At 44.6% G+C, this 26,160-nt stretch overlaps 2 protein-coding genes across 2 annotated transcripts in view; one reads left to right on the top strand and one right to left on the bottom strand.

The window, feature by feature from the left end:
* The first annotated feature begins 781 nt into the window (after positions 1–781).
* LOC144139914 (uncharacterized) lies at positions 782–3,108 on the top strand. The gene is made up of 4 exons (XM_077672140.1): positions 782–789; positions 1,562–2,820; positions 2,880–3,008; positions 3,104–3,108. The coding sequence occupies exons 1-4, from the start codon at positions 782–784 to the stop codon at positions 3,106–3,108; spliced, it is 1,401 nt and encodes a 466-aa protein (XP_077528266.1).
* Positions 3,109–6,166: 3,058 nt separating this feature from the next.
* The window catches only part of LOC144139913 (uncharacterized), a 38,410-nt gene continuing 18,416 nt past the window's right edge, over positions 6,167–26,160 (bottom strand). Inside the window, exon 2 of the mRNA XM_077672139.1 lies at positions 6,167–6,238. Within this exon, the coding sequence (XP_077528265.1) occupies positions 6,167–6,238 (72 nt within the window). The remainder of the gene's footprint in view (positions 6,239–26,160) is intronic.

Here is a 26,160-nt window from a genome sequence, read left to right as displayed (position 1 = left end):
TATTATCTAAATTCATCAATTTGAAAGTCCTTTTAACAATCCGGTAACCAATACGGTTTGTTTGGTCTCCAAGGTTCTTGAAAGGGGTATACATGTACGCCTCAACAAACAACCTAAAACTTTGTTATTCTCTATAATTCTATCGGCCCTTCATCTCAAACCGCCTTCCTTGTTGCGAGACACATTGGCCAATGATGTAAAATATGTTTCTACGCCAGCAAGAGCATTTATGCTATTTCTAATATAATTGAATGCAGAAAGCATATTTTCTTAACCATAAATAATTAGGAAAGACGTTCCAAGAGAGAGAGTGAGAGAAAACACTTTATTGACTGAAGGAGTGACCAAGCAGAATTGAAGTCCTTATGTTGGGGGCGGGTTTGTGCTCAACGTCCACCCCACCAGCATGTCTTCTCCTTGAGGTAGGTGGGCAAGCTTGTGCTGAGCGAGGGCCGGTGCCTTTCAACGGCCCCTTACGGCCTTTTGACTAGGCGCACCGTACGTCCGGATCAGGGCTACGAAGCGAGGCCTCCCACCTTTCCTCAGAACGCATTTGGGGGAATAAGGTCCAGGGGGCATTGCCAGATGATGTGGGCAGGTTGCATGGGCGCCACATAAGGGGCACGCCAAAGCTGGGTAAAGGCTTTGGTGGATATGCGTCATTATGGCCTGATTAGGGAAGAATCCCATCTGGAGTCGGCACTAGATGTGAATTTATTCTAATGCGAGATAATTTGCTGCCCGAGCGTAGGTCCTGTGGGAGAGCAGGTAATAGGTGGTGATGTCGTGGTAAGCGATCAGACGGTCCCGCGGGGACCTGGCTCCATGGTAGCAATACAGGCCCGGCCAAGCGTGGATGCCAAGTCCTCGGGCTAGGTCCTTTGTTGCCGCGTTTCCCTCTAGCCCGAAATACAAGGGGTCCAGATCAGTTGTACAGGGCATTGAGGAGGCCTTCTGAGCAACAAAATTGTGGAGAGGGTTTTAGAATCTGTAACGATTGTTGCGGGGGTAGGGTTGAGTGAAAGGGCCAGCACAATCGCCGCCTCTTCTGCCGGTTCTGGGATGGAAGTCCGGACTGCAAATGAATCAATGGTGCTGGATTTGATATCATTGCGAACTGCGATTGCGACGAAGGCCTCGTGGTGACTGTATTCCGCTGCATCTAGGAAAACTACAAATGGGTTGTTTTTGTACTTCTTGAGTCATGCGAAAACTCTCGCGTACGCCTCGAAACAAAAGTGTTTGTAAATTCTGCTGCAAAGACTTGTTATATAACCATTATCTGAAGCACGCTATATAAGGACTCGTAAAAAAGCCTAAATATTGCCGCGAAGAAAGCTTTCCCACAATGAGCCTCTACGTCACTGGGAGCACGCTCTCGTGGCGCTGTTCCACGAAGCCACGTGGAATGCGCGCTCGTGCGGCGGGGCTAGTTTTGGAGGAGACGCTCGTGGGAAGACGTTCGGAACGGTCGGTGTTTTACGTTGTGGGCACAAGTTCGCCTCAATAAACTAATTGTAATCCACCCGTGCAACGTCTTGTCGCTACAAAACTGGTGGAGGTGCGGGGTACGATCTATTGCGCTCTACATCCACCCCCCCTGTGTAGGCCCGGCGACAAGCTCAGCCACGGAGTTGACACCCGTCCACGAACGAACCAGCCGGCGACTGCGAGGGTTACCGGTAGAATTCCAGCCTATGACCAGCAGACCAAGGATGGCCACGCGGGACGCCAGCACTGTGACCTCCGGTACCGGTACGGCACCTTCCTACTTCGTGGTACACCAGCCCCGCACACCAAAAGTTTTCTATGGGGACTCTTTCGAGGACGGAGAAGATTGGCTCGACCAATTCGAACGCGTTGCGAACTTTAATGGATGGAACGAGCAACACAAGCTGCATAACGTGTACTATGCCTTAGAAGAGTCAGCTCGCACGTGGTTTGAAAACCACGAGGCCACGTTGACGCCGTGGAACGAGTTTCGCCGCCGGTTTTTGGCCACGTACGCCTGCACGGATCGTCGGGAAAAAGCTGAGTCGGCGCTTCAAGCTAGAAACCAACGGCCAAATGAAAGCGTCACCATGTACGTAGAAGACATGGCTCGCCTCTTCCGGCGCGCAGACCCGGCTATGTCTGAGGAAAAGAAGTTGAGACACCTTATGCGAGGTGTAAAGCAGGATGTATTTGCTGGATTAGTGCGCAATCCTCCGCAGTCTATCAGCGCATTTCTGTCTGAGGCCACAGCAATTGAAAGGGCCCTACTCCAAAGAGCGAGGCAGTACAGCCGGGACATCACTTTTATGTCGAGCGACGCCCCTTCAGTGGAGCAAGGAAACGGCGGCCTCCGGGAGTTGGTCAGGTCGATCATTCGAGAGGAACTCCAAAAGCTGCACGGAGTCCAGCAGCTTCAAACCTCCATGCCCCTTGCGGAGGCTATACGCCGCGAAGTCAGGCAAGCTGTTGGAGCGCCCGAGACGTATGAAGCCCCACAAAGGCAGTATGGTGTGCCGCAGGAGCCGTACGGGGTCCCGCAACAACAGACCCAGGTTGCCTCATATGCGGCAGCCCTGAGGGAGTCGGATCGCTACGTTGCCCCAACACTTGCCGCCGCAACACCGCAAACGACACTGGGCCTCCGACCCCGCACCATGCTGACTGTTGACGATGCACGGCGGCCTCGCAAGAGCGACGAGTGGCGCACGCCGGATCAGCGACCTCTATGTTTCCATTGCGGCGAGGCAAGCCACATATACAGAGCTTGTCCCTACCGACGACTTGGTCTTCGTGGATTTCCTCCACACGCCCCGCGCCCGAGGTACGGTGAGCGCCCCGCCGAAATCGAAAGCTACCTGGCCGAACGTCGAAATGGGTTTCCGCAGCGACGGTGCGACAACCGATCACCGTCACCGATGCGACGCCGCTATTCGAGTCCAAGCCCGTCACAATCTTCGCGGCGCCGTTCTCCGAGCCCTTCCGTCCGGGAAAACTAAGAGCAGCGACCTCGGGAGGTGGGGCCGCTGACCATCGAAGCGCTGAAGACCCTCCAATGAAACGACGACGACCAACCGGCGACGCTGTGGTTTGTTCCGATATACCTGTGCAGGTTGACAACGAGCAAGAAATAGTCGCATTGGTGGACACCGGAGCGGATCGTTCAGTTATGAGCAAGTCATTGGCTACTACCCTGAAAAAGGTACTAACGCAGTGGACAGGACCACCGGTTCGCACCGCTGGCGGCCACCTGATTACTCCGTCCGGAAGGTGCACAGCACGCGTTAAAATTAGAGGCTTCACATACGTCGGACATTTCATCGTGCTTCCCGTATGCTCGAAGGACTTAATCCTCGGCATGGACTTTCTACAAGAGAATGGTGCTGTCATCGATTTACAGAAACCCAGTGTAAGCTTCTCGACGCAGAGAGCGGTAGCTAAGGATATCGACGACCGACGGGACACTGCCTTGCGCGTCATCGACGACAACATAACGCTGCCTCCTCGAACCAGTATGCTTATTCCTGTCAAGAACGAAGCTTTTCAGGACTACGAAGGAATTGCGGAAGGAAACGTCGGTCTCTTGCTTGACAGGGGCATTTGCATTGCAAGGGGGCTCGTCAAGCTACAAAATGGATACACAACAGTGCTGCTGACAAACTTCGGCACAGAGTGTCAACATGTCGCAAAAGGCACGACCATAGCTTTCATTGAGGATGTTGCTGAAGTAACGAATATTGGTATGCTGGAAGAAACAGACTCAGATCACCTGGTCGGAGGTGCGCTGCTGCCACCAGTAGAAGTCAACCCCAACTTGAACTCCGCGCAGAAGGAGCTGTTACTGGAACTTGTGAGAGAGTTTTCTGAGTGTTTCGCATCATCATCCCGTGTGCGCCGCACATCCGTGGCGAAGCACCGCATCATTACCGACGAGGCTGCGAGACCAACCCGCCAGCATCCATACAGAGTATCACCAAAAGAAAGGGAGGCAATCAACCAACAAGTACGGGAAATGCTAATGGATGACGTCATCCAGCCATCGAAAAGCCCGTGGGCTTCACCCGTAGTCCTGGTAAGAAAGAAGGACAACACATTGCGTTTCTGTGTGGACTACCGTAAACTGAATAGTGTGACAAAACGAGACGTTTACCATTTACCTCGAATTGATGACACACTAGACCGCTTGCGGAATGCAAAATTCTTCTCATCATTGGACCTCAAATCAGGATATTGACAGATAGAAGTCGATGAGCGGGACCGGGAGAAAACGGCCTTCGTGACACCTGATGGCTTGTATGAATTCAAAGTTCTCCCCTTCGGCTTGTGTTCTGCCCCTGCAACGTTCCAACGGATGATGGACACTGTCCTCGCCGGATTGAAGTGGCAAACGTGTTTAGTTTACCTAGATGACGTGGTGGTGTTCTCGGCCACGTTTGAAGAACATCTCACACGACTAAAAGGCGTATTACAAGCAATCCGATCTGCAGATCTCACTATAAAGCCCGAAAAATGTCATCTAGGTTTCGAAGAGCTTAAATTCCTCGGCCACATAGTCAGCCAACAAGGTATCCGCCCAGACCCTGACAAAACGTCCGCGGTATCTTCGTTCCCCAGACCTACCGATAAGAAGGCTGTACGACGCTTCCTAGGCCTATGCGCGTACTACAGACGGTTCGTCGAAGGTTTCTCGAGGATCGCTGAACCTCTTACACGGCTTACAAGGGAAGACGTGCCATTTGTATGGGCAAGTGAGCAAGAGTGCTCCTTTGAGGAACTACGGAGACGGCTGCAGGAAGCTCCAGTGCTCGCACATTTCGACGAAACCGCTGACATGGAGATTCACACTGATGCTAGCAATGTTGGCCTCGGAGCTGTACTTGTTCAGTCGCAACAGGGCGCCGAACGAGTCGTAGCGTATGCGAGTCGCACCCTTTCAAAAGCCGAAGCAAACTATTCCACCACGGAGAAGGAATGCTTGGCCGTCGTCTGGGCGATCACCAAATTTAGGCCCTACCTTTACGGCAGGCCTTTTAAAGCAGTCAGCGATCATCACTCCCTGTGCTGGCTCGCCAACCTCAAAGACCCCTCGGGTAGATTGGCTCGGTGGAGCCTTCGACTTCAGGAATACGACATAACAGTTGTATATAAATCTGGAAGGAAGCACAGCGACGCTGACTGCTTGTCACGAGCACCGATACCTGCAGAGTCCTATGATTACGATGAAGAATTAACACTTTTTGGGGCAATAGACTCATCCCAAATGGCCGACTTACAATGTGAGGACCCGGAACTAGGCCCACTCATCAAATACCTTCAAGGAAAACGCACTGACGTACCGCGCGCTTTCGCTCGAGGATTGTCATCCTACTGCCTCCGCGAAAACGTGCTATACAAAAAGAACCATGACAGCAGCAAAGAGGCCTTCCTTCTTGTCGTACCCTCAGTACTTCGCGAAGAAATCTTACAGGCCTGCCACGATGAGCCAACAGCGGGTCACTTAGGTGTTAGCCGGACGTATGCGAGAATTCACCAAAAATACTACTGGCCGAGGCTTCTTCCCACAGTGCAACACTACGTGAAGACCTGTCACGATTGCCAGCGGCGCAAAACACCGCCATTGAAGCCCGCCGGACTACTTCATCCGCTGGAACCACCACAAACGCCGTTCTACCAGGTTGGAATGGACCTGCTCGGACCATTTCCGATGTCTCTCTCTGGTAACAAGTGGATAGTAGTAGCAACGGACTATTTGACACGGTACGCCGAGACCAAAGCTCTTCCTCGAGGAACAGCAGCAGAAGTGGCAAAGTTTTTTGTGCACGAGATTGTTTTACGCCACGGCGCACCCGGATTTATTATTACAGACAGGGGAACAGCTTTCACCGCCGATTTAATGAAAGACGTCCTCAGGCTGACGGGGAGCCACCATCGGAAGGCCACCGCATATCACCCACAAACCAACGGGCTTACGGAACGTCTGAACAGAACATTGGCTGACATGTTATCCATGTACGTCGACGTGGAGCACAAATCATGGGACGAAATTCTGCCATATGTAACATTCGCATACAATACGGCTGTGCAAGAGGCGACGCGGAGGACACCCTTCCAACTGGTCTACGGACGTCAAGCAACGACAACACTCGATGCCATGCTCCCCCTCTATGATGGCGACTCAGGTGACAACGGAGCTGAAGAGTTTATCCAACGGGCTGAGGAGGCACGACAGCTGGCCAGGCATCGCATTCTGCGCCAGCAGGAAAGAGACGCGCGACAGTATAATCTCCGCCACCGAGCTACAAGGTACATGCCAGGAGACCTCGTGTGGGTCTGGACGCCAATCCGCCGCCGTGGACTCTCAGAAAAACTTCTCCGGCGGTATTTTGGCCCTTATGAAGTGACCCGCCGAATCAGTGACGTTACCTAGGAACTTGTACCTCGCGGTTCTCGCTCCACAGCTCGCGGACGATCACCCGGCAAAGAAGTCGTGCATGTTGTGCGCATGAAGCCATACTATGCGCGGTAGATTCACTCAAGACTTTATTGCACAGGACACTGATGTGCTATCTTTTTAGACTAGCTTCATTTTTTTTTCTTCTTTGGGTTTACATTTCGTGCTTTGCTCGTATTTTTTTTCCTTTGTGTTTCTATTTCTTTCTGGCTTAATTTCCTCACCTTATTTGTACCACAGCATCGGGGCGATGCTGCTAACGAGGGGAGCAATGCCGCGAAGAAAGCTTTCCCACAATGAGCCTCTACGTCACTGGGAGCACGCTCTCGTGGCGCTGTTCCACGAAGCCACGTGGAATGCGCGCTCGTGCGGCGGGGCTAGTTTTGGAGGAGACGCTCGTGGGAAGACGTTCGGAACGGTCGGTGTTTTACGTTGTGGGCACAAGTTCGCCTCAATAAACTAATTGTAATCCACCCGTGCAACGTCTTGTCGCTACAATATTAACCTGAACACAGAAATATTCCAGCCTACATTATCTGGGTTTGACCAAAGCTTGAGTGTGCTTTAAATTCGGGAGCCCCATAAATATGACATCCAACTCAAAGGATTCAGAGAAAACAAGCTGGGTTAAATTTTCACAGATATTGTACAGTTGATTCCCCGTCTGCCATGGTGCAGTAAATGTTATTTGTAATGCAGAAGGCCGAAGAAAGTTCAGTTGATTTTTGTTGTCGTAATGCTCGGTCTGGCAATATTAAAACAGATCTCCCTAACAGCGTGTAAGCCAGTGGGTGGGCTGACAGTGTTTAGGCAGAGTATTAGGGTCACCGTTAAAGTACGACGTAAACTTCGCAAGGATGTCCACTAACTACGACTTTTGCTCGGTGAAGCACTTTTTATTATGTTTTTTAGATGTCTCGGACATCGCAATCGACTTGCCTTTATTTTTTAAGCTAATGATTTTTTGGCAATTTTTAGAGGATTTTTCTTTCTTAACTTTTATGTGACTGCTGTATTGTCATACCAGTTTGAAAATTTTGAAAACAAAGATGAATAGTACTAACATGTAAGTAAACTATCAATATGTGTACCGCCACGGAAAACTAACGCAGTGACGAAATAAGGCAACCAAACATAAACCAAGTAGATTGGGCTATGACAGTGCCGCCTCGCAAACATAATGCAAATTGGCTGTTCCAGGCAACCTGTACCCTACTCATTGAAGTCGCTAGACAATAACCGCCGCAAGTCAATCTACCAACTACCACACGCCCAGTAAGTCAAAGGGTGGGCTTCCTGTGTTTTCTTACTTTTATTCAGAACTGAATGTGTGTTTGGAAATTTTGAGGCCGGCCGTCAGTATAAGCGCAAAAAATAACTATGGGTACATTAAAACAAGCCTATGGCTCACTTGATCTGCTGTCTAACTTCTTTGTTACATTCATCGAACCTAAAATGTGCCCAAGTCACGGTTCGCTTGCACTACTGCACTTATGTTAGGTCCTTTCAAACTAAACCAAATCATTTCACGCAGAGTCCTTCGAACACCAGTCAGCAGAAATATAAGCTTAACAAAAACCTGCAGTATTCAAGACAGGAGAGACGCGATAATGTGGGCACAAAGGGGAAGTTTGTAATTCCTCGTCGGATCACCATCGCCAACCGGACGGCACATTATTTTCTCCAATAAAATTTATTTCTTTGGCGAGACAGAGATTGAAGGATAATTGCTCGTATTTTATTTTTCTGTGGCTACTGTTTCTTATGTGTTCCTTCATTTCTTTGTATTAGCAAAAAACGATATTTTGTAACCCTATCGCAGCCAGCGCATGTAGCGAAAGGAAAAAAAAATATCGCTTGGAACATGTTGAATGTTGGCTCGAATAGATGTTTGATCAGCTTCTGACGCATTAGCGTGCGTCGCTGTGCGTCACAGTGGTAAAGGGCAACGGTGGCAGAACACAAAGCTCTGGTGAACTCGAGTCATGCGAGAGACGATTTTTGAATCATAAATGGCAATAAAATGTTGCAAAACAGTGTATCGTAATGTCTAGCCGAGAAGGTCATGTAACTAAATATGTGAATACCAGCCAGCTACGTCTCTCCGGTTCTTTTGAGCCCCAAGCCTAAATTTTCTTTGCTCCCACAAACTTTAAGTTACCGAGTTAGCTTTCTGCAACCTATGCAATGAGTTACCGTTATTCTCTGACACTTTCTCAGTAAAGCGCATGTAATTGCTATATGTCGTTATGCAGCCTGGCTGCTGATAGGTTACATTCACAGAATGTTTTTAAACTGTTATTGTGGCAAATATACCGCGGAAGGTTTTAACGGCAACTGTACATGTGGTTACGAAACGAATCGTTCTTTCTTCGAAGACGCGCACAAAGCTCTTACGTTAGAGGGAGCTTTTAGCACAAACGTTTGGCTTGGGCTTCTGCGTAAAAACAAATATTCACGGAAGAATGAATAGAAGAAAGAGAGCAAGCGTGCTTCTCAATTGGGTGTGAAATATACCAGCGGAAAAATACTTACTGTTGCCACGGTAACGTTGGTTCTACCTTTTAAGAGAAGTTTCTTTAAAGATAGCCACGAGCACAAAACGCGAGTTCGGTGGAAAAATGGAATGTATTGTCCAACTAACAAAATAGGAATAGTATAGCCTAAATTAAGCAAGCAATAGAGATAACAAGGATGTGCAGGGCCGACTCACCACCCACATTCTAGCATTTTTATGGCGTCAAAGATACATCTTTGAGCGATTAGCACTTTCCGACCCAAGGAACCCCCGAAAAAAAAGACAATTGTGCCATTGTACTAGGGCCTCTTGGGCCGTTTGGTCGTAGTCAACACACACAGAAATCCTTTATTGCTTGCCTATTGAAGCACTCCTGCCGGCGTTAAGTTACTTAACCACGAAATTCTGATTTTTCAAGGAGATTAGTGGAGCTTAGGGGAGATTAGTGAGCTACCATAAGGTAGTTCCCTCAAACTGACCGAGGTTTTTTTTTCATCTTCATTGACCCTTTAAACAACGTTACAGTTTGTCTTCATTGTTCGGTCCTCTCACTGTTTGGTTTTGAAGAGACAGGGAAAAGCAATAGAATACAGCCAAAGCTTACGGCTTTGGGAATATCGTAAGATATATAACTTTTATGTAGAGAACTAGGGGCTCTTTCTTCTTCGCCTAGCAATATATTACGAAAGCTATTAGTTTACCCCTTCACTGACCTACACCTAAAACAGACAGAATTCGTCCCCGGTTTTGCCAAAGGACCGACGCGACGTTCTATCAAAAGAATTGTCGTTCGTAAAATTTTATGAAGCCTAACCTGCAAGGAACCCCCCGTACTTAAGGGTCAACTGTTGAGCCACCAGTCTGTCGATATTTTGCAACCTCGTTTTAGTATTTAGAGCCAGGCCTGGCCCCAATCATTTATTTGCGGTATTTATTTTTAGGAACAATTCAAATCAGCAGGCCTACAACCTCGAGTGCATTTCAAAATCAGGACGATACAGCTGGAACAGAGGTAGGTAGAGGTACCCGAAACGTCCGGCAGCCACTTTAGGTCGGCCCACAAAACGGCTCCCACCCACCGATGTCTGAACACCTGCCTTCAGCAGGCGGAAGAAAAAAAACTGGCTCTAATACTGCAGAATAGGTCCAATCCTCCGATATAGGGTGTAGGCGTGTCACTGGGAGGGGCTCTTCTCCCCTCACGTAAATGTCAGGAGAGGAAGGTGCTCCCGTCACTGACGGTTAACTAGAACAGAGGCGGATGTTACGCTGTCCGTGCACTTTGAGAAAGATGGAGCGATTTGGTCAATTGAAGAAGACATGTGCTGGTGTTTTCCGATTATCTATTTGGGCGAAGCAGAGAAGAACGAGGGACGTTTCGGGACACAGTCAGCCATCTTGAGTTACCAGCTATCGGCGCACAAAAAAACCTTGGCTATCTAAACGTAACAATATTTTAAACGACTTTCCTTAATAACCGTTTCGCGAGTTCGGAAACGGCATGCTTTTTCAAATTATCCCTCCCATGGCCCTTGCTAGCTTTGTCAATTCGCCATATGTTATGAATACGTGGCTACCCAGTTTAGCACCACTAATTTGAAATACTTTTCTGCTTTGGGACTACTTTCAAGAAGGTGCGTGACACTTCTCAAATATAAACATTTCGTTAAATATTTCGCATAGTTGTTGCACCATAGAAAATGGTTGTGCGACCTAGCTGCATTTCTGGCCGAGTGCCTTGTGAGTTAGTTCCCTTTGAGCATTTTTAAGAACCATTATGTATTCCTGCTAGGAACTTGGAGATTTGTAGCTGAGAGGCATTAAACTGCAACTAAAAAGTGCAGCGGACTGTATCTTTACACCGCTCTTCATAGGTACCCTGAAAATGCCTTTGTAATGTCAGGTGGTGTTTATACAATTGGTAAGAAACACGTTTACTTTCCGCGATTATACAGGTAGTTTATGGTGGTTTTATATTTACTCATAAATCAATTTTTGTGCGAGCGAAGAAAAAATTTTTAAGAGTCATAATTTTAGGCGATATATTAAGCAACAGCGTTTGTGTCTCAGTTGCTATTAGCGGACTAGTTTATACAATTGGTCAAGTGGACGGTCCTTAAATTTTACAAAATATTTTATTCGGCAAGTTACCCTTTTCGGTCATTTAATGAATCAATAGTAGCGTTTTAGTGAATTTCCAACCATTTAAAATGTGTAGATATTCTTCAAGCTCCTCAGATATATATGCAAACGTAACTGTTTTTTTTTAATTTTTGCGTGTCATTGGAAAACAACACGTCTGTAAAATAGGAAAAGCAGTTTTTCTACCAATAAAAGTCTCAGGAAATGTAAAAAAAACGCGATAGGCTTACAGAAATGGCGTTCGTGTCTGCGCAAAAAAAGATTGTTTTTCGTGGTGTCTTGCAGCCCAAAGCCATGACTGTTAAAAAAAGCACGCAAAACTATCGTGTATGCATATGCAAAAAATACATGCTTCTGTAAACAAACAAGTGGGAACACTTGTAGCAAAATTACTATTAGTAAAAAATTAGAAAACGTTGTTGCGAATTCGTAGATCTAGACAAATGCTAGACTTTTCAAGATGGAGCTCATGAAATCATTCCACCAAGGCTGCTGTCTTTCCAGGGACCACTCTGACTTGACTTGCATTCTCCTAACTGTGGAAACCACGCTTTCACAGCCAATAGGTAAATTATAAATAATAGTAGTGCGTACGTTATTGAGCGTGAGCCGTTTCACCGGACAGATTAAAAAAGGAAAAGATTTCGCACACGTTACGTAGTTAGAGTACTGTTGGGTGCATGATGAGTTGTCAAGGAGGGTAGGCTCTGTTGGTGCCTTGACATCTGTGATGGCCTCAGCTTGTGGCAGTGTCTTCCCAGGCCCGTACGGCTACTCATTAGTAAAGAGAGAAGACGCATCCCGCAGGCATGGCGCTTGCTGAAATCGCGGATTTTTTTTTCTTTCCTCTTCACCGTAACAATATTCACCCCCTTCACCACTGCTATTTTCTTTAAATACACTTCCAACTTTAGGAAAGCGAGCACTGTTAGCCACCGCCATCATACTTTTCAGGAAACGGGGATTACGGCTTTTCGATGGACATTTTTCAGCATGCGTAAAAAGACGGGTGGCTAGCGGAAACAGAAAATTGCCAAACGTGCCTAGCAACGCTCCCATAGAAACAATCTGTCACGAATTAGGCGGTGTTACATCACTGAACATTATATCATTTTCAAGAGCAGAATATGTGTCTGTTCTTTTCGCCCCCCGTTGTAAATATTGGCGCTTGAAATTAAGATAATGTATAATCAACCAGCTAGAACGCGCACTTTGTAAATCACTGAACAATTTAGGCATGCAATATTCCACTCAAACGTCACCTATAGGCGTAAACACTTCGTAGAAGGGCGCGGTAGAGTGTTGTATAGGTCTTCTTTAAAACTCCGAAAGCACTTTTCTTCCGGATGTGGTTGTACGACCGCAACTACCAGTTGGGCTCAGACCTACGACCTTTCGTTGAAGACGCCGTAAAACAAAATACGAAAGGAGTACCCTTACGCTGTTTGTTTTTAATGTTGTAGATCCGGAACGAAGACCTACCGAAAATTCGAAACCGATCCCATATTTTTTGCTGGAAGTGTACCCGAAACCAAAACCTTATTTTTTAGCACACTGAACGCGAAACGGGAGCTGAACTGAAAAAAAATAAATAACGGTTCGACTATTCATTGCTGATATTAGTCAGTGCCATTCCGGCCTGTCTATGTCACGTAATATCAACTTGGTATTCTTTCGTGCACTCTTCCCTCTCGAAATATCAAAAGACTATAAACGCTCTTTTTGTACTGGCAACATAGAAAATGAATGCACGACAATATAGCAATAGTATGACGTTCTGGTAATGGGACCAGAGTGCAAGGCTCACCAAACAAAATGTCAGTATCGTCTCCTTGAACTTGATATGAAGCGATTTGGCTCCGATAAAATCACTGTCAGGGTGGGGGGGAATAAGGATGCATGAGTGCTCCACTGCGCACTGGCAAAGGCCTGCACCGAAAGTGTGCAAACTCTTTTCAATAATTATTGGTTTTAAAAGGTTACCCTCATGTAAAGTGTAAATAATAAGCGTCAACCACAGGATAGTGGCGTAGCCGATTGCTGCTGATGACAAGGGTACGGATTCCAGAGGCACCCTCCGAGGCAGTTTTTTTCATGTATACGGAAAGCGAGAAAATCCATGCGTCGGCATTTCGACGCACGTTTAGTATCACCAGTGGGTTTAAATAACTTTGCCAACCTACAGCATAAGCTGCCACTCTAAACCGAAGTGTAGTATCGCGGCTTCAAACGCTCCAATATTTTGAAAAAGCGCGTTTCTACAGACACCTAACAAGAAAACCGCACCTCACGTGGTTTGAATTTATAAATGGTTAAGTATGCAAAATCAAATCAGTAACGCGGAAAATGTTACATATTACCTAATACACATCATTTCGTTTATCCAAAGCCAAATGTGTCACCCACCACGGTGGCTGAGTGACTAAGGCGTTCTGCTGCAGCGCACGAGGACGTGGTTCAATTTCGGGCCGCGGCGGCAGCCTTTCTGTTGGAGGGAAAAAGTAAAAACGCCGTGTGTAAGGGATTTAGGCGCACGTTCAAGATCCCCCGGTGGTCAAAATTAACCCGGAGTCCTCCACTTCGGCGCGCCTCATCGCCTGCGTTCCTTCGGCACGTTAAACCCTACAATCAATCAAATCCAAACGTGTTATCAGTGCAAACAAAAAAGCCCGTGCCGTGGATCCTGGTACAATCGTGAATTTTAAGTCCGCTAGAATGGAGGAGTTTGCGTTTTTAACCGGACATATAATGCTAGGTATCACAGGAGAAACTATTCGGGTATGGTGCACACATATTCCCTTCACGAAACTGTATTCCTTGGCATTGCCGCACTACACATGCTTGTTTTCGAAGACAAAAAAAACACTAAAGCAGATAACACATGCACGAAAGACAGACTCGCCCCACACTCGCCAGTTCTGCTGTATCTGCAGTGGTAAGATATGATCTGCTTCGGGGGGGGGGGGGGGGGGCGGAAGAAAGCACTGTTTTTAGCTGCCAAACTCACTAATATACGTCTTCGGCTGCTGGTTTCGGAAGGGGAGTAATAGTGTCGACAAATTAGAGAGCCTTTCCTGAAAAACGGTGCATCTAGTGCTTCTCTCGTCACATTGTTTTTTTGTTATAATGACGTAATTTGTTATTAGATTCCGCAACGTAGATGGCAGGACGATACCATATTCATTGTTGCGTACACTTACGTGATAGCTATGAAAAATGTGCTCCAGTTAGCACAACAATATTTCAGTGAATGGCTTTAGTTATAACAGTCTGTTTACAAAATTGTGGCTTGCAGCCTCCAGAATGTCACAGACAAGAAATCATGCTAGGTGAGTGAATAATCGAATGCATTGCAACATTTACGTGGCTGCTCTAGTGTGTTTTGCTTATGCTACACCATTGGTATTAAAAGCTGATAATTAAACGCGCCAGTACGGATTCTTTAGTCTAGGGTTTGGCGGAGTTTGGTGATTCGATGGCGACGATTTTTATTTCAACAAAAAAAGATCAGGTGTAAATATATCCCGGCGTCATAACTCTCGGCGGTGGCTTTTCTAGTCCTTATTCAATAACATAAGGTAAGAGCGGGAAAGTGTTAAATAATGATTACCTCATCGGTTTTCGCAATATCTCGCCCAACTGTTTAAAGGTTGCTTTGAAATTCCACCACTGACATTAGGGAACAGCAGCACTTTCAAATAAAGGTTGCATTTTGTTTTTATTGTCATTTTAAACTGCTAACAGTTCTTTTTACGTAGCTGATAAGTGACAGATCGAACAAGTTCTTGAACCTGCCGAGACTTTGTAAGCGGTTCGCGAACCAGTTTCGCCTAAACGGAATCTTAAACGAACCGTTGTTTTTTTTATGCGACTCACTCGTAAAAATATATTGATATCTGTAGCAACGTTTTTTATGAGTTCATTGCAGGTTTACAAACTTGGAACTTTATGGGCGAATGTGTATAAAGATGTGCTCGCGCATTCGATGAAGGATGAGTGGCTGCTTCAAATATAGCACTTTCGTACATTTCCTTATTCGCGTTCAAAGTCACTTCTGTACGTGATATCACTGCTGTACGTCACATAGTGTTTTGCAGACTTCATAGTGTAATATAATGCAACGTTACTGATGTACGTGACATAGTGTTTTGCAGACTTTGAGGCACAGTTACCTATTGTGTAACAATAAAAAATAGCCTAGAAATGCAACAATATAAAATATTATAATGAATTCTCCCTCATTCTTTGGTAATATGATTGCGATGTAAGACTGTCCAGTTGTCTTGGAGTTCACCTAGATTTTGCTTTGGCTGTCGTAAAACATCTTAATAAAGGCCTTCAAGTCACACCAAACAATATCAGGTGGCTTTAGTAAAAATAAAACTTCACAAATACTGTTTCTCTACGTTTTCGAAAGCCTACCTGCGGTCGAATTCGCTAAAGCTCTTCTGGTCAAGAGGGAGCATGTGCTCTGCTGTCCATTTTGGCAATTGCATTTTCTCCGATATCTCGTCAGGATTTTTAACATAGCATTTATAAGGCCTTCTTGCGTTCGGGATGCAAAAAACTATTTGAATGGCAGGCGTACCCCTGATTCTGCCAAGCACCACGTATTGTGTGTAGAAAATTATGTCAACTTTTTGTTTTTCAAGACTGGTATTGCGTCCACGTATTGGTTCTTTGGGTATTACAATTAGTAGTGTTTTTCTTTGTGTAAGCTAACAACCGAATTTTAGTATTATTCGCAATCACCAATTCAGGATATCGGTTTACACTTTAGTTTTCAGACAACCTATTATTGCTTGGTTTTACTACTTCTCTGAGCTTTAAGGCATGTATTTTTTAAGCCATGTATTTTAATGCTTTTTTAAGGCATGTAGGGCATGTACGCATAGATTTGACTCAGTGTGAAAATATTTTTTGCTACCATACATATAAAACTTTCGATGTGCATAATACTTCGTTGTGGTATTTTGTTTTCATGAAAGTGATATTCTATCAAAGCGCTTCGGATCTTCAAAGATGACGGCTGACGATTCTAAAACATGAAAAATGCCAGTTTCACCTACATATTTACGTGGGGCCTAAAACGTCTGCTAGCATTCCCAGGAGCACTTCAACGGCCAGTTGTCAACAAATCGGGTCCATGTTCTTTGAAAAACTAAGGTTTTTGATCCCAAGTTACAAGAAACTGGGCACATACAGAAAAACCTACAATATCAACTATTACGGTTTTTCGGAGCCTTCAGGCGTGGGGACACTCATTATTCGGAAAAAAAGTGTTTATAAGGGGTATTGTAACGAGTAAACGAGCTGAAATAATTTTTAAAAGTGAACAGGTACACTGCGATAAAATATTGCACAAAAAATATAACCTACATATATATATGAGGCAAAAATATACCCATACCAATGAAAGCACTAAACTTTGCCTCACCTGTACAAATAGGGATCTTTTTTTTAATGATTTTGATTTGATTTTTATTTTTGCACGAAAAAACAACAAACAAATCACTTTCGCGCAAAGGGAGCCGGGAAAAAAATCCGTAAGAAACGGCTTGACGAGCCCCAGCCCCCCGGTGCAACAGGCGGCAAGTGGCATTTGGATTATTAACAAAAATCAACACAAAAATGAGACTGAACAAGCAAGCAGCCAAATGCAAACAAGCAAAATGCACACAAAACAGAGACCGAACAAGAGAGCAGCCAGATGCAAACAAGTAAAATGCACACAAAACAGTAAAAAAACGCTATTTGATGAGTAAAATAACCGCTTATACATTGCTACAAGACGGCTGCATGGTATTTAACAGGGCGGGTAATTGATAGTGAATTCTTTCGTACCCATAGTTTGTTGTAACTCTTGGAATTTCCCAACGTTCCTTTACACGCAACTCTCGCACTCTTACCACGTTCAAGCGACACAAATTTCTGTGTGTTATTTTTCCCCACGTACGAGCGACACAAACTTCTCCGCAATAAACAAAAGACGGTTGTCTTAGAATGTGTTCAGCCCGTACCTAAAAAGTTCTAAAAAATTCCATTTTCTCGCTTACCAAACAACGACAGGTTAAATGTGCACCACGTATCAAAAATCGCGGCCTTCTCTCACCTGGGAGTAATGAAGTTGAGGATGCCAAATTGGCAGTGCATTTCAGAAGATTGGTAATACTGGTAAATATAATATAAAAAGGCCGAACAAAAGACGGCTTAAAGATTTGACGTAAACTGCCGTTAGGCGAAGCGCAGTTTCCTGTGGTGCAACAGCTATTGTCGCGTTATAGTGGAGAAATAAAGACAGGGTGCATGATCCTCCAAGACCGGGATGCACAATTTACTAACAATGACCCCTTTGACGTGTGGTGATGCCGACGACTGGATGAACGCAGCTGGAACTTTTATGCCCAGTCGTGACCACAATTGCGTGTGATTTAAAAGAGAAAAGGAGTTACACATCAAGTCAAAATTTGATTGCACTTCAGAGCTTCTTCAGCTTGTGCCGCGTCTGTGTTATGCTGACTGCATGGTAACTCAGATATCTATATCCACTTCACGGCACAAGAAAATGGTTTCATAATTCTGGATCATTGTGAAAGTATGAATGGAGTAAGACACGGTGTATCTACTTCATTTATTTGAACGAATTGTGAGCAGTCATTACCGCAGGCTGGAGTTTCTTTAGAAAAAACTTCAGAATTAGGCTGCGCAGGTACATTGTTAACTATTTTTCTGCCCTCCTCTCCTGGGCCTTCCCTGTAGTTCTGTCTAAAGCGGCACACAGTATACAACACGTGCAGATATGTGTATACAGTGTGTCCCAGCTATCATGCACGAAGGTTTAAAAAAGGAGCAGTGGCATAACTTGAAGAAAACCTAGTACATAGTGTTTGCAGTGCTGTGGAGAAGCGGGAAGAAATTTGTTCGTTATGGAGACTTGACTAATAATTTGTAATTAATTATATAACTAAAAAAAACTGCCCTAATCCATGAAGTGTCAATGGGAACTTGTAGGTAAACCCGAGGGCCTTCTAAGTGTGGTGTTATCAGCGACGAAATATTTGAGTACTCGTTTGTTCTGACGAATGAAGAAAACCCCCGCAATATGAAAAATACCATGTAAAGGCGCTTCCGCGCGCATTGTAACGCAGCGCCCCAAATTAGCTGATTGAAAGAAACTGCTCCGCGTGTTACCCGCCCGAAGAGACAGCGCATCACCTTGATAATGGCATGCATGGAAGGAGCAGCGTCAGCAAGATTCGCGTGGCGCGTGTGCAGATAACGTGCAAGCTCGGTCGCGATTTCTTTTTTCTTTTTTTGTTTATTTCATTCTGGCAACCTTAGAGGCAGCCTGTTTGAAGGCACTACTTTACGATGCGCGCCGAGGAACCGTCACGTAATGTTTTTCATATTTCGCGGGTTTTCTTTATAAGTCAGAATAAATGAATGCGCAATTAGTTCGTCGCTGAAAATACCTTAGATAGATGCCCCTTGTGGGTACCTACAATTGCCTCATTGACACTTTAATGATTAGGACAGTACTTCTCGAGTTAGATAATTATTATAAATAATTATTTAGATCTCATTAACGAAAAAATACTGCCCGCTTCTCCACAGTACGGCAAACGTTATCCACTAGGTTTTCTTCGAGTTACGCCATTACTCTTTTTTTTAAATGTTGGTGCATCATAGCTGGGACACCCTGTATATAGTGAATAGAAAAGGAAGCTGGGAGGAATCTTTCCTTTTGACAACCTCTGTAGGCTGCCCAAATTTTGTCCTAGCTTGGGATAACTAGGTAAAAATTCTGGCAATGTTAAAAGCTCACACCTGGCCATCTTTCAGCACAAAAGGACCACTTTTATCTTCCCAGAGAAGCGGTTCACGACGTAATGGCCAAACACGTTAAAAATTCTAATGCCACCTTTCATGCACGAAAAAAGAAAACGTACTCTTGGCTAAATGTTTTTTTAATAAATACTGTAAAAACACCGCAAATGTTGGTGCACTTTACACATAATCAGACCCATTACTTCAACCATTGGATTACGCCCCCCATTTTTTTAGCAACAAAAAAACTTATTACATGTTAACTTTCGAAATACTGAAGGAAACTGTCTTTTCACTATTCTTCCTTTTCGTTTATATACTGTGTCCGGGCAAGCCAGCACCTATTCCTCTACCGCTATTACTTCAACGAAATCCTTACACGCCTAATGATGGTGGTTGCCCAACTCACGTCGGAAAAAAGTGTGGCGTCAAAGGCCTGTCGCCGTGCCAGAAAGCCAGTGCTACTGCCAGTGCACCCAACTTCTTGTGTTTTATTTTAACGTTTGAATGTCCTCAGCGCCTATAAGGTTTTTGCTGTTGCACTGAAACCCACAATGTTCTTTGCAAAGGACCATTATTATTTCTCCCTGGTACAGCGGGAACCCGCTAATGACCTTACTGAACCAATTTAAGCACAACGTCCAAGTATATAGCCATAAACGAATGGTGATTACGGGAGAGTCTATCATAACTGACTATTCAACGTGAATAGGTGACCCAGTGTTTTCTTTACAGATAACGTCTTAGTGCAGTTTCTGCACGCCATAGCCGCTCTGCCCTTAACTATAGCTCCTAATTTCCCATTATCTAAAATAAGAAATATTTGTGGTGCACACCATCAAAGCTTACCCTAGCGTGAAGGAAAAAATTATAACGCATGCCTGATCATTCGTCACAGCACTCAAGTGCACATTTGCTTTGTTAGGTTTGAGAAAATTGTACTTCCTTTTATTACAAACGTCGCATGTAGTCCTACCAGCTACGTAATGAACTAATGCATTCTTGGTGCACGCACATTCATGAAAATGTTGTAATTAACAGATGTTAAAATAAGTGTCTGCGTGAAGAAGATGTTTAGTTTAGCTGTCTGATCTGTGTTATTGAAGATTGGCCTATTGCAAAAAGGCCTTCTTAAACAGAAAGGACAAAGCGGCCATAAATTGTTCCTAAAGGTATTGTAAAAAGCCGCGCCTAACGAGTCTGTATCAAGAGAATCTTTGCGGTTTATAATATCATTCGACGTTGAACTTCTGTGGTCGCTGTCAGATGATATAACATGTGCTTCTAGCCACCCATTCTCAGACTTGCACGCTGAACTATTCGGTTCACTTACGCTCTAACGAGGACTCCCTGTGGCGCACATTGTTCTGCAATCTACACACCATAAATAATACATTCTTCGCAGATCACGTTTTCTGAGCTTGATATTTCTCTTTGTAACGGTTTTGCTTGTTCTTGTGAGAGAAAACTTTTAAATGGTTTGGTTTTGCTTTATGCCTACACAACTGCCTTTGTTCACATATTTTTGTCCCCTTTTTGTATCTCGTCTTACCATTGACTATTTCACTAAGGATTTTGTTTTTGAGCAACGTATCATAATTTTCCATACATGTCATGTGAACGAATGGCTCCATGTGTTTAAATCATAGATTGGGGAACCCGTGGTAGTGGCATAAGAAAATATGCGGGCTTTACGGAGTACCTTGATAATTTTTATTTTATAAACAATTCCCCTAAATCTTTTGAATAAACGCTAAACAAAAAGTATTTATGATTTTAAACAACACAGCAGTATCATAAACGGCTGCCAATCATACCTTGCAGATTAAAGGCGGTAGAAACCACTCATAAAAAAAGTCACTTTTTTCGTAATCAATTTGGGCCTAATATAGTGTTAAAGCAGACCTTTTTTACAAACATTGCTAGATATTCGTGTCCAAATTATTCGCCACTCCTGACACTTAGTGCACATCACATACAGCAATAGGCCGACAACCTTGAGTGCACATCTCGAAGAAACACGCATCCAACGGAACAGCCAACTGCCTGACTTGCACACTCAAAGTGCCGCGGCATGCGAGGTCGCACAGTTCTATCTTTTTCTCTTTATATACAACCTGCGCTCTTCTCTGGGTGTTCGCGGCACGCTATACGTGGAGAATTTGGGGAGTAGTCAAGAATAGTTCCAAAACCTGCCCCTTTGGTGGAAAAATATCCAATCAAGGCTACGTTCACACAAGAAAGGCTACGGTCACTCACAACTCCCTCACTGAATTACTCACTGTTTCTCTGCTGACCAGCTTAAACGTCCAAATCTATCTCTTTGAAGAGGTCGGGCACTTGATTGTCATGCTGTAGTCGACAGATCTGCACCTACTGCTTGCAGCCCTGGCGAACCCTTCGTTGTCGTTGCTGTGTATTGGACGCTTTTTCCTTGTGAACGCGGGGCAGGTGGTGGCTAACACGTCATCACCGTGGCTACACCACTGCTGGCAACAACACAACCGGAACCGTAACACTTACATCAACATGGACAGCACCACCGCAGCCCACATCAGTTGTCCACCAGCTATAAAAGAGCAACGCCTGTTGGTAGCACTGCGTAGGCTAGGCAGCTATGGAACATCGCAACGCACTTATCGCTTCACGCTGGTCATGCAGGGCAGTAAGTACAATAGCCTAGTTGCAAAGAAGGGAAGTCACTACTGCTTAGTGCAGCTGCCGAGCCCCCAGTGCCTTTGTGAAATCATCCTTCAGTGCGCCCATACCTCTTGTCTGTACTGTTATTGGGTTCGGGCGATGTAGAGACTATTCCTGGCGCTAAAATAAAAGAAATCCTCACCCAACTACAAAACATTTCAGCGGATTAGGCTACACTGCTGCCTGAGCTGCAAGTACAAAAAACAGCCATCAACACCCAACCAAACGACAACTGACCTTAGTAAGCGCATGACTAAACTAGAAAACCACTACCACAATCTTTCAGCTCTAGAAGCAGACCCTAAAGTGATCACTACGCCCGAAGCTTAAACGAACCATTTGGTCTCCGAGATCGAGGCTCAAGTAAACGAAGCAGAAACCCGCTCAAGGCATATTTCCTTGGTATTCTACAATCTCTCCAACCCTAGCCCAGCTGAAACAAATGTAGAAGCAGAAGAGCTAATGATCAGACACTGCCTTGAAGGCCTTCAAAAAGCCATCGACCCACAAAAAAATTGATAGCGCAAAAAACCTCCGATGCCACGCCAATATTCGCAACCGCCAAATAATAGCGAAGTTCATCTTTCACGAAACCGAAGAGACAATACTTACAAATGCCCCCAAGTTGAAAAAAACAAACAAACGTCACCATCGGGGAAGACTTCTTCCAGTCTGTAGGAACCACCCTCATACTGTTATTTAATTTCGCAAAAACACAATAAACAAACTTTAGACAGGTTACATTTGTAAAACGTTACATTTGTAAAATGCTTCCCACTGTTGTGAAGCATTTTGAAGTAACAAACCATCCTCAAAATCCAGCACGGAATAATCATTCTTCTTTTATCGTCTTTGTTAACATACACGGATTTCTGTCGGAACAAGAAAAATACCTGCCTTGTGATGTCATTCAATTCCAATCTGGTTGTACTAAAAGAAAGGTGACTTACCCATAATGTCACCAACACTGAAATTATTGCTGGTGTACCTAGCTTTCACTTGTACCGAAAACATTGCAAACGCCCTCGTGCACGTGGCGTACTATTCGCCGTCGCCCAGCAATTACCATGTCGCACCATAAGCATAGCATCTGACATTAAAATATTATGGCCACTTTGTCGGGCTTCAACACAAACGATACTGCTTGGCGTCTACTACAAACCACCGAATGCAAATTTAATGACACGCTAAATGCGCTCACCACCGCCCATTGGAATGACCATTATTTGCTCTCTGCTAACTTAAATTTTGCTAATAAAAGCTCGCAAACCGGAGCAACCCGAAGCCGAAACCAATAAGACTCACGAAAATTCATAGATGCTTGCTTCATATCAGACAAAACACGTGTTTTCGGCAAATCCGCAAACGTCTTTGACCTCATTCCAACCACCCATCCTTTCTGTATATCATCGATTACGAATTTGAATAAAAGTAGCTACCATAAATTTATCCATGCATACTTCTTACTTTTCCTAGTACGAGGCGGAATGATAAACAAAAGAATTTTTTTGTATGATAAGGATAACCATCAAGGAATTAACAGCCAACTCAGTATCTCCTTCCAAGTTCCATACCAGATCACTTAATGAAAACTGGGGTGTTTTTAAGCAAAAGCTTAGTGAGCTGAAAAATAGGTTTATTTGAAGACACCGTTTTGTACCACATAGTAAAAGCCATGGTATAATAAAACAATAAACCGAATAGGAAACAACAAAATACCCGCACGACGTCGCGGGTTCGATTCACGGCCACGGCGGTGGCTTTTCTGATAAAGGCAGAAAGCAAAAACGACCGTGTGTTTAAGATTTCGGCACAGGAATAGATCCAAAGGTCGCCAAAATGAGTCCGGAGCCCTCCACTACGCGAGCCTCATCGCCTGCGTTGCTTCGGTGCGTTAAACCTTACAATCAAACATTCAAACAAGAAAAAACGCCTTTTTCGCTAGTCAAAACCTAAGGCAACGCCAGGCACATGGGATAAATACTACTCCACAGAAAATGACTATCTCACAGTAGTTGGAAATGCCAAATGCGGATTTTTCAACACGCACCTGACTCACCCATGGAGTGATAACGCAAACAAATTTTCGCTGATCGTCATTCCAAAACCATCCCACCGAATCACCTTCACCAACGAATCTGGTGGAGTGACAAAAATGCCGAGAGTGCTAAGAATTTTAACACCTCATCTTCGTCGGTATTCTCCAGAGAACCTAATATTACTTCCGTTCCCACAAATACTCTGATAGCCCGAGCCTGCCTGCGCTATCATTTTCCACAGACGTCGTTTCTAACCCAATAAAAAATTGGCGGCGTATCTCCACCTTTCGTTGCAAATGTCGACAAAAGACGGTAGTCTTTGTCGACGTTTGCCAAGTAAATGTCTTCGTCCGCTTTCCCGCTCACATCTCATCTTGTTCCTCCTATGTCGCGCTCCTCCCAAGGGAAACACGCTAAAGTTTTGCTCAAGTAAGTTTAAATTTACCGCGTTCCCCTGCTCCAGGCCGTGTGCGCCGTACCAGCGCTACCATACGGGGGAGACGTGCATAAACTCAGGCACCCTACTTCAACGTTTATAAAACCGCGTTAAACCGATCCAGTGAACCCTTTGGTTACTGTTGGCGCTTGACTGTTTAAAATGCCGCCAGAAGCTGTAGTGGCACTGTCGACAGCTGGTGAAAAGTTTATTTACTTCTTTGCAGCGAATTTAGTATTTCGTTTCGCAGAAATCAATATTCCATCATTTTTTTAAAAGTAACACTGTAAATATCTCTTGCACAATAATTTCGTCCTAGATTGGCGTAATGACTTGTCCTTCTTTAACAACGTTGACAAGTATGAACATATAAACCGGACATGGACGTTTATATTGGGCTATCAGTATACAAAACTACTGCGCAGACTTCGTTTCACTTTGGCCGGGTGGCTGAATAGAGTAACAGACAGACATGCATACAGAGAGACAGACAGACAGACATACAGACAGACCAAATTTCCGGGTTTAGGTAGACCAAGAAAGCCTTTGCAACTCCTACCCCAGCAAACCACTAACATCTCTGCGACGTCCCAAAAAGATCTAAACCTCTATTATCCCAGCAGTATCTCTATTAGCCATCCGTACAACGTGCAATAAGTTATTAAAAATTTTTGGATGTTGAGATAACGTTGCTGGTACCCTAATGTCGGACGTTCTTTCAACTTTGCTAAATACGTACTCTCGATGTTGCTGCTGCTTCATTTGGGGACGGTATTTAGACATATTTTGCTGACGTTGTTCAAATGTTGCTGGTATGTCCGTTTTTACTTCGACCATGTATATCGCAGTTACATTTATTTTAGCTATATCTGCTATACTTTATTTTCAAACTCTCCGCAGGCGTACTGTATTGAAGTTACCGAGGGGTTTTGTTTGTGTTTTGTAAGGGTTTTGTACCGAGGGGTTTTGTGCAAGTATTTCAATCCACCACTATTGCTTCGAACCTTTTACCTTCAAAACAGTAGCCCAATACCAAACCTCACGGAGAGAGGCAGCGTCTTAGTGCAGAATTCGTTTACAAGTGACGCTGCCAACGAGCCTTGTAAAGTTTGCACAATCTGCAAAAAATAAGATAGGATGATGAACGAACACGCAATTACACAACTTTAACTTGATTTAACCTTGATGGTACATACCGACTGCAGCTTCATGAATTAAAAGTGTGGGAAAAGCAAATTTCGGGGCTGCCTTGATACTGAGATTATTGTCAAACGTCACTTGTAGGTTAAACGGGAAGGTACTCTGCCTTTTTTTTTTTGCCTTGAACAAAAAAGTCTATGACGCCCTCATTGCAAAAAAAAAAACTAAAAAAAAACCCGCGAGATTTTTCCAAGATTCGAACCATGGACCTTCAAAACACAACATGCGCATCTAAGCTCCAATCCACTCGACCACGACGGAAAACAATGCCTGGACCAAAGCATTTCGTACCCTAACAGAGGCTGCCAAACATAGTGTAGGGTGATTCGTTTTTGCCGTATTTGACAATTTTGGCAGTTCAAATCGATCTTGGAGGCGAGGTCAATTATGCTAATGCTGCAAGTGATGTAACCAAAGCTCCCTTATTTAAGCCAAAAAAAGCCATCGCGCTTTATCGTTCCCCCTATGCAAGCTAAGGTAGCTGCGAATGAAATTGAATGCATCGCTAGATTTCTGGCTTTGATAAACTTTGTTCGTTCCGCACCAATCTTGGAGACAAGCCCATGATGCTAACACTACAAGTGATGTAGCCAGAGCTCCCGTATTTAACTCGCAAAAAGCTCTTCCAAACCCCCATTCTCTCAGATGAAAGCCAAGCTAGCCACGGAGGAATGCGCACTTTCCAACAAAAATAGCTTGTAATTTGCTTCAAGGCACCAAATTACCGCATGTTAAAAAATGATTGTTTTCTGCGAACCTAATGACCCAAAACGAGGATATGGACACGGAATCCGGACGATGTCGCCTGCTTTTGGATGCTTTCTGGCGCTGCGTCGACGTGATATCTGGCGAGCTG

The sequence above is a fragment of the Haemaphysalis longicornis genome, unplaced genomic scaffold (assembly GCF_048455015.1).
Source record: "Haemaphysalis longicornis isolate Haplotype H1 unplaced genomic scaffold, Haemaphysalis longicornis Haplotype H1 scaffold_5, whole genome shotgun sequence".
Classification (NCBI taxonomy): domain Eukaryota; kingdom Metazoa; phylum Arthropoda; class Arachnida; order Ixodida; family Ixodidae; genus Haemaphysalis; species Haemaphysalis longicornis.
The sequence above is the reverse complement of the archived record's forward strand: the minus strand, read 5'-3'. Positions and strand labels throughout refer to the sequence as shown.

Coding starts and splice junctions, on each gene's coding strand:
- LOC144139914 (XM_077672140.1), top strand. Junction 2,821..2,879: donor CGCCCCGCGCCCGAGGTACG/GTGAGCGCCCCG, acceptor GGGTTTCCGCAG/CGACGGTGCGACAACCGATC.